This window comes from Bubalus kerabau, chromosome 1 (genome assembly GCF_029407905.1).
Source record: "Bubalus kerabau isolate K-KA32 ecotype Philippines breed swamp buffalo chromosome 1, PCC_UOA_SB_1v2, whole genome shotgun sequence".
NCBI lineage: Eukaryota > Metazoa > Chordata > Mammalia > Artiodactyla > Bovidae > Bubalus > Bubalus kerabau.
In genome coordinates, this window is record NC_073624.1 from 193,190,682 (window position 1) to 193,208,288 (window position 17,607).

Consider the following 17,607-nt stretch of genomic DNA (forward strand, 5'->3'; position numbering starts at 1 on the left):
CCTTTCACACGTCACATTTAACACAGCTCCAACTTCTTTTCACCTATTTTGACCTTTTAAGTCAGATATTCACTGAGTGCCTACCATGTGTCAGCCACTGGACTGGACCCTGGAGAAACACTCTCCCCTCATGGAGCCTACACACTAAGGTAGAGAGTTAATAAAAGGAAAATAACAACAACTCTGATAAGAACAACAAAGCAGAGAGAGCATAAAATATGTCATAATGCCATATAATCTTCTCCTTATGATGGATTTTAATTATTCTGCCAGTAATTCAAGACAGCATTATCTTCAACAAAGCCAAACTCCTTTCAGGCAATCAAAGAAAGTTAGGTACAGTGAAATACAGCTATCAATTCACTCCAAGCATGACTGTGAGTTTAAGCCTGAAACACAAAGAGTGTGCAAGCATGTGTACTGGAAAGGTAGGAGGAAATGGGCAGCAAAGCGATGAGCTGCAGGAAGAGAGCCAAAAAGAGAAAAGGAAGGGTAAATAGAGCTAATTTCTTACATCAATTAAGAGAGTCATTTTGCTCAGTCTTTCAGATTATCCTAGAATGGGAAAATTGGACTGAGTAATTAATTTGAATACTAATATACAAACATTGCTTAGTTTACCATCAGACATTTACCCTTTGCTTCTAGTTTAACTATCAGAAATGTACTCTCTATTTTCTATTCCTATAGAATATATTTATTTTCAGGATTAAATAATTAATAAAGCATTAAATAATCCATCCTCTGTAATTACATGTTCATACATTGTTTATATTACATTTTCACCCAGATATCTACCATGTAAGAGAGACATTTTTTTTTTTTTTTTTTTTTTTAATTTTATTTTATTTTTAAACTTTACATAACTGTATTAGATTTGCCAAATATAATCTTTGCTGTTCACCAGATGTAATGTTTTAGTTCCTTACAAACAGGGTGGGGGTAGGGGAGGGTGTGCGAAAACTAACATTGAAATTTTGAAACAGCCGCAGAGTGAGTGAATTTTAATTTTTGTTCATTGTTGGTGGTTTAAAGAAGTCCCCCCATGTAATTATTGTGAACACTTTGCTTTGTGGTCACTGTAACATTTGGGGTGGTGGGACAGGGAGGAAAAGTAACAGTAGTCCATATGTCCCTGGCATCTATTCAGAGCAGTGTGCAGAATGTAATGCTCTTTTGTAAGAAACGTTTTATGATTTTTAAAATAAATTTAGTGAACCTAAAAAAATAAAAATAAAAATAAAAATAAAATAAAAGCAATGAACTGTCATAAAGCAAAGGTTTCCCTGACTTAAGTGTCATTTTTGAAGTAGAAATTCTTGGATCATTCCTTCCTAACTTTGATTCAATACTGACACCAATTTCTACCACTTTCAAAAAGGCAGGGGAAAAATGAAGAAACCTTTCCTAGAAAAATCCATCTTTCCGATGCTGGGGTTCTTTGGAGCACCAATACTTCTAAATAACGGATGAATACACACTTAGAAGGTTGCACCTTTATACAACTCTTACCTGCATCTCTTGACAAAAGGAAGCCAATGGCCCAAATAGAATCTGACATTGCTCATCAGCAGTGTATGTCATCTCTGGCAACTTGGAAGGAACCATCACAGAATTGACACTGTGGGGATTTGTCTGCAGCAAGCAGTTACTGGCCTTTGACCTGGCAATATGCAGATATGTGTGACATTCTGAATTAACTGCAAAAAGTTGTTATAATTAGTTAATGTAGCAATAGCAAACATTTTAATACTATTAAATATGTTCTTGCTTTTATTCATAAGCTCTTCTATTGAATGCTCATGGAAATCATCTCATATATGAGAACCATATGTTTACAATTATTACAATAATCCTATCAATATTAATAAAACAATGTTCAAGTTAATAGAACTTTTTGATTTTAAAGATCTTTCATTTGAATTAATTAAGCTCATCTACACAACACTGTGAGGTGGTTATTATTTTACACATTTGTAACGTGAAGAAGCTCAGTCTCAGAGAGTAACTGCTTAAAAGTAATGTATGAAGGTAAGAAACCAACTATATTCAAGGATTTAAAGAATCCAGGAAAATCATGCTCAAGTGACTATTAATAGTAGGAATACTTTTGGACTTGACACTGCACCACCACTTCTATTTATGGGGTAAAATTTAATTTTATCATAGTTCTGATTCATGAGAAGACAACTAAGCCAAACCACACACTCACGGGGGCCTACAGAGGAGTTGTTGCTTCAGTGAGGAAGAGCATGCCCAGATGACATTGTACATGTTTCTGGAAAGAGCCATAGTAATGTAATAAATACATTTTGGTAGATTTTTTATTCATTTGACAAAAAATTAACTTGACAATTTAAATAGTATGGAAAAATAAATTTGAGTAGCAAATTTAGCTAGTTAGGTATTTCTATGTTTCTTACTTAGATTTTTGAATACTTTAAGCATCTGTCTCTCACTTAGTGACTGGGACTTTGCATATCTCCTACTGGTACTGCTTCAGCTTTCCCTTCTATTACTGAAGAAATAAGTAAAGAACAGGGCTTTAAAGTGAAAATCAGAACAGTAATACTCTTTTTCATTTGTTTCCCAACCAGGCAAAAGCTAATATTGCCAGCTGAATGTTGAAAAGAGGAGAATCAAGGACTATAATAATGGTGAAAATTATGGATTAACGCAAAAAGACTCAGAGTTTAGAACTACGAAGTAGAAAGGTGGAGCTTTTGTTAAAGAGGTTTTTGATAACAACAGATGCAGAGTGATGAGCATTGAGAATGTTTCCACAGAATTTCTGAAGAAATTCTAACCCTCTGAAGAGGCAATTTAATATTATACAACATTTTTTTATCATTGCAATAATTTTCAACCTTACAAATCATCTTGCCTCCTCTCTTGTTTGAAAATGTGGAAACTAAGACACGAGTTGGTTGAATAATATGTCCCAGTTGACACCATGAGCCAGTGGAGAGCCAGGATTAGAACCAAGCGCCTTGATTCCTAACCCATGCCCTTTCCACTCTGCCATGCCACACACCAGGGTGGTAGAGGAAGCAGGCACACACACACATTCATGACACAACAACAGCAAGTGACCTCAGTACCTTAGAAATCTCTCCAAATCTTCCTTGCTACATCGGGACCATGAGACATCACCAAGATTTTGTCCTTTAATCCATTCACCAGACATGATATGAAGACCATCAGCACATGATGGGTGGTCATTGTCATGATTAATCCCCATGCTGATTTGGAATATAGTTAAAATTTGAAAATTATATTAGATAGATATTTTAACGTATTATACCTGCAATTAAATGACAGCTAAATCATTAAAATGGGATAAATTAGTTTTAATTTTAATTTTTTATTGAAGTATAGCTGAATTACAATGTGTTAATTACTGCTTTATGGTAAATGACAGTTATACATATATATATGTATATATGTGTGTGTGTATACACACACATACACACACATTCGTTGTCATATTCTTTTCCATCAGGGTGTATCACAGGATATTGAATATAATTCTCTTTGCTATAGAGTAGGACCTTGGTATTTATCCATTCTATATATACCAGTTTGCATCTGTTAGTCCCAAACTCCCGATTTATACCTCTCTTACCCCTGCTCCCTTGGCAACCACCAGTCTATTCAGAGAGAAATTAGTTTTAAATGTAAAAATAAAATTAATTTCATATTATTTTTTAAATTATGTTTACCTAAAGGTCAATGTTTTTATTTAGTATAAAATATTTTCTAGATTAAAAGTTTTTATTATTAAATGTTTTTATTATTAAAATCAATGTTTTTATTATTAAAAAATTTTCCCAGTCAGTAAATAACATGTTTAGTTCACCTATGTCAGTATAATCTATGTTATTTTCCACACAGTAGTAGGTATGAAACACAGAAATACTGAAGTTTCTATTCAACCACACTAGATTCCTGCTCTTGCCTGAATATCCTTGATTCATTCCTTTTATCAAATCTGAAGCCACATTAAAGTCTTGTTTCCCACAGCTGCTTCACGAGACAGTCTTCTTCCATGCATCATAAAACACAAACTGTCCCTGGGAAACCTTCATGCTCTTGGTCATCTTCATCTTTTCTCTTGAATCCTATCTGGTGCTCTAAGTTGGAACTCTGATCTAAAACTCTGACTTATCTTCTAATGGAGGTATTAGAATAATATTAAATTCAGTATGTCTTAAAAACTGCCATTAATATTTTCTCTTTCAAACCTCCATGTACTCCTGTATTCTCTCCCTCTTTTCTCTTTTTTGTGCCTTTGCTAGCCACGCAGTTTGCCAAACCAAGGATCTTTAGGTCATCATTTATTCCTTCCTCTTCTAAATTATCACCCAAGCTATTTTATTTACTAATTGTTAAGGGCAAGCCCTGCTAATATGTTTACTAAATATTTCTTTCCACTCTGACCTCCTTTCAACTCCTTTTGTTACTATTAAAGAGGATTATAAAATAATTTAACCTTGACAATTACTGTGGCATTCTAAGTGGGTTCTGTGCCTCTAATTTTGGGCAGCATTCTCCCTTCTCCTCCTGCCCTGCTCCAGTGAGATCTATTTAAAAACACAATCGGGCTGCCATTCGTCTGCTTTTCCATTACCTATATAGCAATTTCCAGCTCTTTAACATGGCACGTAGTTTCTTAATCTCCTTCCAAGCCATTTATTGCATTTCTTTTCAGCAAGAGCAAATGACTTGTAGTTTCCCAAATATTATGTTGTTCCTTATTCTCTTGAACTTTCTATGTGTCATTTTCTAAGTGTCATACACCATAAAAAGGAGTATATAAACTTCAATTAAATAATTTTATGCTGCTGCTGCTGCTGCTAAGTCGCTTCAGTCGTGTCCAACCCTGTGCGACCCCATAGACAGCAACCCACCAGGCTCCTCTGTCTCTGGGATTCTCCAGGCAAGAACGCTGGAGCGGGTTGCCATTTCCTTCTCCAATGCATGCATGCATGCTAAGTCGCTTCAGTTGTGTCCGACTCTGTGCAACCCCATGGACAGCAGCCCACCAGGCTCCTCTGTCCACGTGACTCTCCAGGCAAGAATACTGGAGTGGGTTGCCATTTCCTTCTCCAAAATAATTCTATGAGGTAGGAGCTATTATAGGACCCTTTGTGCAGATGAAAAGTAACTTTCCCAAGGTCATACAGGAGAAAGTGGAAAGTAGTGATGTTTGAACTGAGGACACTGGCTTTAGAATCATGTAACTAACCATTAACCATTTGACATCTATGAATTCTACTTCCTCCCTAACCCTATCCAAAGTGCTTTTCCTTAAATGTCTTTCCCTGGATAAATTCTGCTTAATCTTCAAGATTCGTGTAGATTACTTTTAGGAGATTTTCCTTTACTTTCTCCAACCTCACTTATATGTACTATATTCCACCCCCCCCCCCAATCATGGGATACTATAAACAACAGTATTACAGTGCTTTCTACAGCATACTATATGTTTTTACTTTTGGTTATCTCTCTAATTTCTAACTGCTAGAGACTTATCACTCTAAAATGCTGGCATACTGGAATCATATTCTATAAATGATAATTAAATTTTAACCAAGCCAGCATGTTGAATCACTTCTATTTCAGTAAAAGTTGCATATAGTCTCCTATGAATTCTCATAATAAAGTCATTAAAGTAACTGTTTGTGAGAGAGTTAATACTGAAGATGTAGAAAGAGGAAAGTTTGGTTTTGTACATGTTACGTTTGAGAACATGGCAAGATAGTCCAATGCTCCTTTCTTCTCATTGTGTAACTAATAACTAATACAGTTTTAATACAGATAATAACTAAAACAGTTTTCATTAAAATATTGTGAATAACACGAATATCTATTCTGAATTTTAAAACACAAATAAAAGAATTGTTATAGAAGTTGTTAAAAATTACAACTACCTGTATTTTCTCACATGAAAATAAAACTTTCAAAATTATTGAACTATATTTTCAGTTAAATAATTTAAAATTTTAAATAAAAATTGTTACATTAATGTGTTTTTGAAAAAGGAAAATTATATAGGATGAATTAATTTATAAAGAAGAGTAATGAATTAGAAGTTAAGTTTGCCAACTTGAAGACTGTGAAAATCATATAAATAAAATAAAAAATATATTATTAAATATATTTTTTCATTTTAATGTTAGGAAAATTCAGCTATATGGTAAATTATATTTCTCTTTTCTCATCTAATTAATGTCCTTAAATAGGGTCTGTATCAACACATATTAATAGAATGACTGATAGAGAAAACAGGAAGAAACATCTTTTTCATACTTTGAAGATGAAGAGGAAAACTAACAGATGATATGGACTAAGCAGGGGTCAGTTCACTTAGTGTGGGGTAGAGTAAAAGACATAGGCGTTAGATTTGAATCTTCTATCCTTATCTTATTCATGTGACCAGAGGCAATTTAAATAATAATAAAGAAATAAGAAATAAGCATGCCTTGGTTTCCTTGTTTGTGAAATATACCTTCCTGAATGGTTGCAAAGATTACATGAGGATGATGTAAAATGCCTAGCACAGTGCTTGGAAAATAGAAGGAATTAATAACTTCTTTTTGAAATTGGGGCAGTAAATTAGAGATGTTTTATTTCTCTCATTTGTTACAGACACACAAAAAAACTATTATTAAAGGCAATTTACTGTACTGACTTTCATGAAAGTGGGGATTTAAGAAAATTCAAGTAAATAATAAGGGCAAGAAGTTCCTTTATTTGGCTGCTAAGTTAAAATAAGAATTGTACATATGGCACAGTCTCCCAGATTGATAAAGATGCCTAAATGCACTGTATGCTTCCAAAGCTGTCCCTGCCTGCATCACCACCTGGCCTCCACCAGGGACTCTGTCTGCAGCACATGTCACTGGGTGACCCTATTATAACAACAGCCACTTGCCACGTGGAACATACTCAACTCTTCCATCTGTGTTGGTGCAGGCTTTCAAGTCATATACAAATGCTTTAGTTTTGAAAGGCAACTGGTCTTTTTCAGAAATAATAAAATTTCTTAAATAATGTGTCCATTTGAGAGAAGAAGAGGGACTCCTTCCAGGATTTAGCAATTTGGACATGTTCCCAAAGCAATGTAATGTGATTTTCCAAATTGGGAAGATTACAACTTCTCATCCAGATGATCATTTTCCTTCAGGGATCCGGATTCTCATGTAAGAAATTAGCTACAGCCATGGAGAGATCTGGTGATTCAAGCATTGTTTACCATTAGTTAAATTTTCCTAAAGCTATTTAACTTGTAACAGAAGTTATCATTAAATTGGGACAGGCTTTTTTTTTTATAACCACACATCTGGAACTATCAGGAGACACTGCTTAGTTTTGATTCTACAGATTTGAAAGAAAACAATTGTGAACCTTTATCTGTGCCAGTCACTGTATTAATCATTTTCAGTGATGATATCATTTAATCCTCACAATACCTCCAGAATGTTTTTATTATCATGACTTCTATTTTACAGATGAGGAAGGCACTGAAGTTAATGTTGGAGCTGTGACTCAGACCCAGGCAGTCTGTTGGTCAAAAACAGTGAACTTTAAATCACCAAACTATAGATCAAAAGTCTCCATTATGTATAAGATTTCTTTTCGGAATGATTTTTTAATGTCTCCTCTTCGTTAGCAGAAACACACCTCACAGGTATAGTCCCAGAACTGACTTGCGTGTACTGTATGGAAAACATTCCCCAAGTAAGATATTAGCAACACCTCTCCTCACACTATGCAACGGAGCTACATTTTAATAATCTCAGTTTAAATTCATTTTGACAAAGAGCCTTGGGCAAATAAACTCTCCACTAACATTGTACATGGTTGTCAAGTCAACTGAGAAAATATTTTTATCTTATAAAACTTCTCAACTTGTTTAAAAGTCCCTGCCAGGAAGTTTTGTGATATCCTGCGGAAAGCTGGAGAAGCATTTGCATTTTGAAGATGGTCCCTTTTGATGTTTAATGAGTTAGAGAAGAGAACGCTTATGAATTCACTTACATTTTTTGGATAATTTGGAAAGGATCTGATTTGTAAACAGTCATATTTTAAAAGAGTAAACTTTCTGGAGGCTGAACACGTTAAACATTTTGTCATGGTATCTTCCCACTAAAAGCTATATATCATGTATAAAAAAATTGGTTAAAAAAAAGGAAACAAACTATTACAATGTTTCACTGAAAGTAGATTATACTTTCATAAAATGACACAATTTCATACGATTCAGTGACTGTATCTGATTTGATGTAACTTCACTGATGTGAACTCATGGAAAAAGGCCCAACATTAAAAAATATGAGACATTTTCATTACTTTTTATATTTTAAATCATTTCACTTTGCACAAAACAAATATGTACTTCTACTGGCAAGTCAAAGGCAATGAAAAGTAAGTCAGTAACAGGCTAAAAAATCAGAGGTTAAAAAATAAAACACACTCTGCTGTGTGTTACATAAAAGACATATTTAACAATTCAACAAATACTTGTTAAGAACACACTAAGTGCTGGGCACTGTATGAGCTGGGGTCATAAATATGAGTAAGATTCAGTTTTTACCCTCAAGGAGTTTATCATCTACTGGGGCTAGAATACTCTTACCCTCAGGCAGCTAAAGATGTCTGAATCCTGTTCTTCTACGTTCCATAAAGCTCTCCCACCCACTGCTCCTTTTCCACCACTACTTCCATTAACCAAGACAAGCTGAGTTACTTCACTTTTGGATTGTTGTAATAACCCTTTAACTCCTGCCCCTTAACTCTTTGCCTTATTAAACCATGATTTAATTACTTTTTCCCTTATGCAAACATTAACACAAAAACTAGTTCCCCAGGTAAAAGCTTTCCATTCTCCTTGGCTAGCAACAATACTGAAAAAGTAAATAATAATGAACCATGGGGCTAGTTAAAATGCAGATTCCTGGGCCCCACCGGCAACCAATCAAAAGAGAATATTTATACATAAGAAGCGGCATTAACACATTTTCTAGATGATTTGTACTTAAAATTCTGAGAATTAATGAGCTACAAGTTCAAAATCCAAACTTTCTGTCCTGGTTTTCAAGCAACCGTAAACTGGATTCAATCTGATTTCCACTGTAACAGTTCATTCTAGCCTGCTGTATTTGCTTAGTCCCTTCTTGTCAAAATGCTTTTTACAGCTTCTTTGCCAACTTCTTCCCTTATAAAGGACTCTTCATTAAATTATAACACATATTTCTCATGATTTGTAAGTTTTGTACCCTTCAAATATATGGCACATAAGATATCAGAACCATCTTCTATTTCTGGTGAATTTTATATATAACTTGTAATATATACAAGTTATCACTACCTAGACTTACGTGCTCAGAAAACAAGAACTGTCATATTTTCCTTTTAACTCCTAGAATTATTTACTTCAATACCATAGTAAATAAATTCTATAGATTTATCAGCTGATATGGAATTACAGGAGCAACTAAATATTCTGTACATTTGATGGAAAGCTGAAAGTAACGTGGCATCTTACTGACTTAGAATAATAAGCCTGAAAAGTCTATGGGTGATCTGCTCAAGGAAGGTTGCTAGGCTTACCCTAGACCATACATTTGCCAAGAATGCATTAGAGAAAAGTAAACAGAAAGCCAACTCTTGTGTGGCTGTTCACTAACTGGGTGATTTTTCTCCTTTTCCACCTACTCACTATGACATCCAAGCCTACATTTGGAGAGAATCTCATATGGGAGTGCTGCCACTTGTCTACTGGCTTAATTCCCATTATGATTAATAACTTGGACAAACCACTTATTACTCTAACTGCTATCACTGTCTAAATAAAGTATCAAATACAAAACCTGTGTTAGTGGTCTATAAGAATCTCCATAATAAGTACACTTCCTGCTAATCCATTAAAAATTCTGAACGATATAAAAGCATTCCTTGAATGAACAGAGAGATGTATGGCCACCAGGTGGAAAACCTCCTCTTTACATTGAAGCATTTATAAAAATAATTATAATACTACTAATAATTATTACTATTCACTTGCTGTTCATTATTCACGTAGTGTTACAAATCAACAAATGTGCCATGCGATTAGAGCATCACCAACCTAACAATGAACCTTGAGAGGAAAACTCACATTTTGGGAGCGAAGAAAATAGTAAAGGCAGATAAGACTGACTGGCCCAAAGTTCATTCAGAGAGTAGCTGGTATGACAAGAACTCAAGACCAAGTCCTGTGTTGCTTTCTCGCTCATCTGCTCACTGAGTAGCTTCTAACCTTAACCAAGGTGTGTGTACTACCTGTGACTTCTGCTGTATGGAATTCTAAAGCATACAGTATGGGAACGGTGAGTTTACACGTCACTATTACCAATTTTAGTGGGTCAAAGAACATTACAGAATAATTAATTTTGAATATTTTAACAAGCAATGGATTTGACAAGTAAAAATATATTTGTTTTTTTCATTTTATCTGTTTCCCACCCTAAGAGTCCTTGATGATGTCTTTATCTTCATTTTTTTACTTACTTGGAATTGTTTGTCTACTCTCCCTTTAGAATATTTCCTCTCTTTCTTATAGTAGATATGCTGATTGGTATCAATTCAGAATGAAGGACAAATATTTTACTTCCTTCTAAAGGACTCCTCCAGCAAACTGAGAAAGATTAGCCAAATTTATGCTCTTAGATGCCTTCTGGAGCATATGCTGGCTTCTTATTCAATTAGCAGAATTTTAGATTACATTGTACTCCTGCTAAAACTGCTGGAATTGTCCCTTCTCAGTCTGTGACTTCAGGACATGCATGAAATGCTTGAGTAGGCCTGTACCCGACTTTAAAGAAGACTCATCATAACTGATGCGTAATTTAAATATTGTATTTCTACATAGTTCATTTTACATAAGAATCAAATTAGCACATGCCACAAAGGAAAAATACTTTGCCATATCTATATTTGTAGAGTCATAAAACCATATTTTTTTTTACTCAGTCAAGGCAATTGCATTCCTTGACCCAAACTAATTTATCTTTCTCTACCTCTGAAACTCAACTGCTTTCTACCCTGAATCTAAAAATAACTGTCCAACAGATGAGTATTCCTAAAGCAAATGTTTATTAATTCATACAACAAATGTTTGAGTGTCTATAATATACAGTGCACTCAACTTGGTAGTATATGAGGAAAAAGTGTATTAGACAGTAACCCTATTTTATAGAGATTCCTGTCTAGTAAGGAGTATGTGTGTGTGTGTGTATCAGTATAAATCAGTATATGCATATCAGAAATTAAGCAACAAGTGATATTTACAATGAACAGTGTAAGGGACTTAAAAAAGGAGATATATTTCCAGATAGACCTTCAGGTCTAATTTCACAAAAGGGATTGCATTTGTCTTGACCATTAAATAGATTCATTAGTCTTTACTTAATGGATAAGTAAAATTGAAAAAAGTATAAATCAGTAGGGTTCGGAGTTGGAATAAAAAAGCATTAACAGAGACATGAAGCTTGAAAATTATGGATTGTTTAAATTCATGAAATAGAGAAGAGGATTATAAAGTTAGAAAGACAGATTGGGACCAATCTATAAAAGTCATGAATCTGAGTGTGAAATTGGAATGTATTCATTAAGTGGTAAGGACCAATAAAGGTTTCTGGGCTGAAAATCAGAACCACAATTCAGTAAGTTGAATCTGGTGAAAGTATGAGATAGATTAGAAAGATAAGGTGTTAAGGCAAGGTGTGTATTGCGATAGTCTAAGCTGGAAGAATAAGGAAGAGGGGATGGACTGACAGGATAACTATTTCAGATAAACAAGCAACAGAATTTAACAACTGATAATGGGAGGAGACAAGATGATAAAGAGTTAAAGATGTTTTAGATGTCTCAGTATAAGAACCCATAACAATATGCCAATAATAGAAATGCAGGTGTCTGAAGAAGTGAGTTTATAACCTGGCCATACCCTTGGTTCTATCCAGGTACACTTTACATCAAAGCACATATGCAAACGCCATTGATTTCAATGGTTTACTAATTACAAGGCATCTGCATTGCTGGTACTCTGGCAATACCTGAAAACTTTAGCAGGTGCCCCAAATATTCATTGCCTTCAAGGAGCTAACTTTGCATAATTTTTGACTCATTAGCCTCTCAGTTCCAAAAGAAACTCCTGAATTAACAACTTAGTGGAAAAGCCATGTCTCTAGCTTAATAGTTAGATTATTGCTATTGCTAAGTCACTTCAGTCGTGTCCGACTCTGTGCGACCCCATAGACGGCAGCCCACCAGGCTCCCCCGTCCCTGGGATTCTCTAGGCAAGAACACTGGAGTGGGTTGCCATTTCCTTCTCCAATGCATGAAAGTGAAAAGTGAAAGTGAAGTCGCTCAGTCGTGTCTGACCCTCAGTGACCCCATGGACTGCAGCCTTCCAGGCTCCCCCATCCATGGGATTTTCCAGGCAAGAGTACTGGAGTGGGGTGCCATTGCCTTCTCCAATAGTTAAATTAAGCTAACTATTAAAGTTTGAGTGAGTGAGTGAAGTCGCTCAGTTGTGTCCGACTCTTTGCAACCCCATGGACTGTAGCCTACAAGGCTCCTCTGTCCATGGAATTTTCCAGGCAAGAGTACTGGAGTGGGTTGCCATTTCCTTCTCCAGGGGATCTTCCCAACCCAGGGATCGAACCCGGGTCTCCCGTATTGCAGGCAGATGCTTTACCGTGTGAGCCACCAGGGAATAATATATATTAGATTTTTTCCACTTGGTTCAAAAAGCTAAACAAAATCCAAAATCATACAGGCATTTTTGGTCACATGAAAACATGTTCTGTGTGTTTATAATGACATAATTTATAAGTAATTTCCCCTAATTTATGTAATTTTATCCACTCATCATCTCTATGAAGTAGGCTATCTAATTACAGTATGAGATCCTTAATCAGTAAATGAATCTTATATGTTTAATGTAGTTTCTTTAACTTATAAAAATAACAGAACTCTGCTAGAACTTTTTAACACTGTCTACTCAAAGTATAAATTAACATAAATGTGCTAAAGTTAAATTACAAAACTATATCATATACTGGTTTCACAACAATTTTGCCCACAACCTAAAGTCCATTGTATTATTTCAAGAACATAAATGTATCTTAAAAGAGCAATTTTTATAATTAGAAAGAAACACAAAGCACTGAGGCATCAGATACTAAATGGTCAAAAATAAATACTACTGTATTAATATAAACCAGTATTCATTTTCAAGTCCTTATGATTACTTTTATGGGCTACTTATTTTTAAAGTAATGGGTAAATTTAACAATTGAAAAAAAAGATGAGCTGCTCAACAATTCTAGTAAGCAAAGAAACCAATACAAATTAAATTATAATTTAACATGTGCTAAACACAAAGCTGGTAAAATACACTGCATTCACAAGCAGTCCTCTATTTAAATTTGGATAAATATTGCCACATGACCTCTGAAAATAGTACACCACTTTACACTCCTCTCAAAAATGTAGAAGAGTATCTGTTTCTTCATAGACCAACACTTTTCACTCACTTACGTTCTTATTGAAACATCATTTAACAGCTATTTATTGAGCACAACTGAAAGATGTGAGAGAAATAATGTTAAACAGCAAGGACAACAGGCATAAACAGAAAAACAAAACAAGGTGCAGCCCATGTCCTCAAGAGGGACAATCTAATTAGAGATACAGACATCAAATAATCATACGAATAATGTAAACCTACGACTGTGAAAAGATTAGGGACAAAAACTACACAGCATTTATAAGAGCAGATATGAAGGCATTTAACCTACCCATGAAGTACTTCTCTGAAGAAATGATCTGAAAGAAGAGTAAGAGAAAAATGAGGGACGTGGAAGGGAGTTTTCTTGCCAAGGGAAGTACATGGTCTTTACATTGGGAGTAAACATGGATTTATCCATGTAAATTCATGTAATCGGATAGTTGGAAGGATAATTGCTTTGTGGTCTGATTGGCATCCTATGAACAATACTAGGATATTTTCATATATGCCACAGAAACACATCTTTGATGTATGTGGTAATATCCTTTGCCATTTTTCAAATGGGTCTTTAGTTATTTTGCAAATTTATTTTTAAGAGCTCTTTTTAATATTAAAGAAAATATTACTTGGTTGCACATGATGCACATACTTGCACTGATTGTGGTTTATCTTCTACCTGTTGTATTTCTTCCTTGTGTTGCTATTTAATTGCAAGTCACTAATTTTAGGTGTGTTCAAGTGTAGGTCAGTCACTCTGTCATGTCCAACTCTTTGCGAACCCACTGACTGTAGCCTGCCAGGCTCCTCTGTCCATGGAATACTGGACAGGCAAGAATACTGGAGTGGGTAGCTATTCCCTTCTCCAAGGGATCTTCCCAACCCAGGGATCAAACCTGAGTCTCCTGAATTGCAGGCAGATGCTTTACTGTCTGAGCCACCAGGGAAGCCCAATTTTATGTGACTTTTCCTTACACATTTCTAGATTTCACACCGAGAATCATTGACATTCTCTATTAAAAGACTTAAAAAAAAAAAAAAAAAAAGAAAGCAAGCCAACAAAACAAAGAATAGAATCATTTTGGTGTATTCTGATGTACTGTCGAACGTAGAGATCTCTGTTACTTTTGTTACTAAATTTGTTTCCGTCCACTGATTATAGGTGCTTTTATTATACACTACATTTCCACATCTTTTCCTACTTATAAGTGGATTATTTTCTTACTCTCTCTTACCCTGACTTGCTTGCTTATTCAAGCACCAGCATAAACTGCTTTATTTATTCTGAAATATATTAATATCTGATAAAGTTCACCCTCCTACTTCCCAGTTTTTACTTTTTTTAAACAAGATATTTCTTATGTTGAGTTTTCCACATGAATTCTAAAAGCCTAGCATGCTGCAGTCCATAGGGTTGCAAAGAGTCAGACATGACTTAGCAACCGAACAACATCACCAAAATAAAAAAAAAAAAAAAATTATATTTTGGGCAGATGATTATATTAGTTTATATACAGATAATAGTCATTTTATGGTATTGATGTTCCTATCCCAAACCAGGAAATGTATTTACATTTATTAAACCACTTATATGACTGTTTGGCTATAAATTCTTTTTACAAGTTTTATACATCCCTTTGTGAATATATTCCTACGTATTTTATCTTAATTTTTATTTTATTTTTTGCTATCTTCAATATAGATGCATTTTTTTTCTTTCATTATAGTTTGCAAAAGGCTCTTGTTCATGTTTTGGAAAGCAAACATTTTTTACAGTTTTGTAAAAAGCCACTAAAATTTTCTTATTGCTCTAATGGTTTTTTTAGTAGACTGTCTCAAGTTTTCCATTTATACAAATGATACTTATTTTGCCCTTCCTTTCTAGTATTATATTTATTTTTTAATTTTTAAATATTTCACAAAAACAAATACATGCAATATATATGTGCATACACATTACACTGTGTGTGTGTCTAAATTTGTTATGCAATCTAAATAACAAGAATTAAGGAGATAAATAGCAAGGTCCTTCTATATATAGCACAGAAAACTATATTCAATATCCTATGATAAACCATGACAGAAAGAATATATTTAAAAAAAAGAATGTATATGTATGTGTAAGGAAATGACTGCTATACAGTTGTACTTAACATTATAAATCAAATATACTTTCAACAACAACAACAAGCATTAAGGGAAACATTCACACAAACAGGAAATTTGAACAAGACAAATTCTAAGATTCATGACCAAATTCTTTATCAGGTCTCATGCTTCTGCCTTCAAGAAGAAGAAGGCACATGAAATGTGTGTTGCTGTAGAAATCATTTCAATCTTGAAGTCCTAGAGATAGTTTCATACATTTACTGTTAGAAGTCTCATCTGTACTATAACAGTCTTTATTTTACCCACAATTGATTTCTAGAAATGATCTTAAGAAAGTGTTCAATTTTATTTTTACACATGTGGGAAACCAATCATACTATCTCATTTTTATTAACAGTCAATTTCTCTATTGATCTGCAATGACACATGGTCAGTCAGGTTTTCAAGAAAACTTGGGCCTCTTTATGATTCTGCATTTTATTGGACTGACTGTCTATATGTGTAACTGTTAAGGTCTCAGTTACTTTAGTCTTTATAATAGGTCTTCATTTCTGTTAGAGAAAGATTTCCATATTATTCTACCCTTCCTCCTCTTTTAATTTTGCCTCCAGCTTCATGGCTTTTCCAAAAATGTTTTGGCTATTTTTGGCTATTTGCACTTACATATAAACGTTAGAAATAAGTATATTCACTGGAATTTCCATGAACCTCCAAAGTATTTATAGCAGAACTGACATCTGTAAGATATTTCATTTATCCACAAACAATTGCTAGACGTCCACTGATACAGGTTTAATTTAATTAATTTTAATAGAAGTATTTGCTTTTCTATCTTTTGTTAGATTATGCTTAAGTATTTTGTGGTTTTGGTTGCTACAGTAGATAAATGGTAACTTCTTTTTTTTGATATTTTGTATTTTTGTGTTGACAGCTAATTTCTTAATATATATCTTATATTCAATAAAATTACTATACTCATTAACTAATTCTATGTTTTACTGTGCTTTATATCATGTTTTTATATAGGCAATCATGGAACTGGCAAAGTAAAATAGCTTTGTTTCTTCATTCCCAACACTACATCTTTTATTTTCCTCCCATTCTGTACTGGCTTGCAGGAGCTTCCCCGATGGCTCACTGGTAAAGAATCCTTCAGCAATGCTGGAGATGCGGCTTCAATCCCTGCGACAGGAAGACCCCCTGGAGAAGGCGATGGCACCCGACTCCAGTACTCTTGCCTGGAAAATCCCATGGATGGAGGAGCCTGGTAGGCTGCAGTCCATGGGGTCGCTAGAGTCTGACACAACTGAGCGACTTCACTTTCACTTTTCACTTTCATGCATTGGAGAAGGAAATGGCAACCCACTCCAGTGTTCTTGCCTGGAGAATCCCAGGGACGGCGGAGCCTGGTGGGCTGCCGTCTATGGGGTCGCACAGAGTCGGACACGACTGAAGTGACTTGGCAGCAGCAGGAAATCCCATGGACAGAGGAGTCTGGTGGGCTGCAGTCCATGGGGTCACAAAAGAGTCAGACAAAAGTTAGTGACTAAACAACAACCACAGTAATGTACTGGTTTATACCTCCAGTAATGTACAGAAGTAGATACAGAGATATCTTTGTGATTTTATTAATTTTATAGAGGATTTTTCTAATATTTAACCATTAAGAATGATGTTTCCCATTGATTTTGGTAAATATACATGAGAAACCTTTATTAGATTTTTTAATTTAGATTTTATTAAATTTGTTTTCTGTATCTACTAAGATAGTATGGTTTTTCTAATTAACAGAATCTGTTAATTAATCTGTTAATGAGGGTGTTAAGAGTTTTAAATGATAAATGACCTCTGCTATACAGACATAAATTCAACTTTATTCTCTTGTATTAACTTCATTTATTTATACAGTGCTACTTTATTTTGAAGAAGCTTCTTTGCTA

At 34.5% G+C, this 17,607-nt stretch overlaps 1 protein-coding gene across 1 annotated transcript in view; it reads right to left on the reverse strand.

Moving 5' to 3' along the window:
• Nucleotides 1-17,607, reverse strand: part of ADAMTS19 (ADAM metallopeptidase with thrombospondin type 1 motif 19) — a 276,274-nt gene that overhangs the window by 113,516 nt on the left and 145,151 nt on the right. Inside the window, exons 9-10 of the mRNA XM_055548380.1 lie at nucleotides 3,102-3,242; nucleotides 1,513-1,663 (exon numbers count right to left, since the gene is read on the reverse strand). Of these exons, the coding sequence (XP_055404355.1) occupies nucleotides 1,513-1,663; nucleotides 3,102-3,242 (292 nt within the window). The remainder of the gene's footprint in view (nucleotides 1-1,512; nucleotides 1,664-3,101; nucleotides 3,243-17,607) is intronic.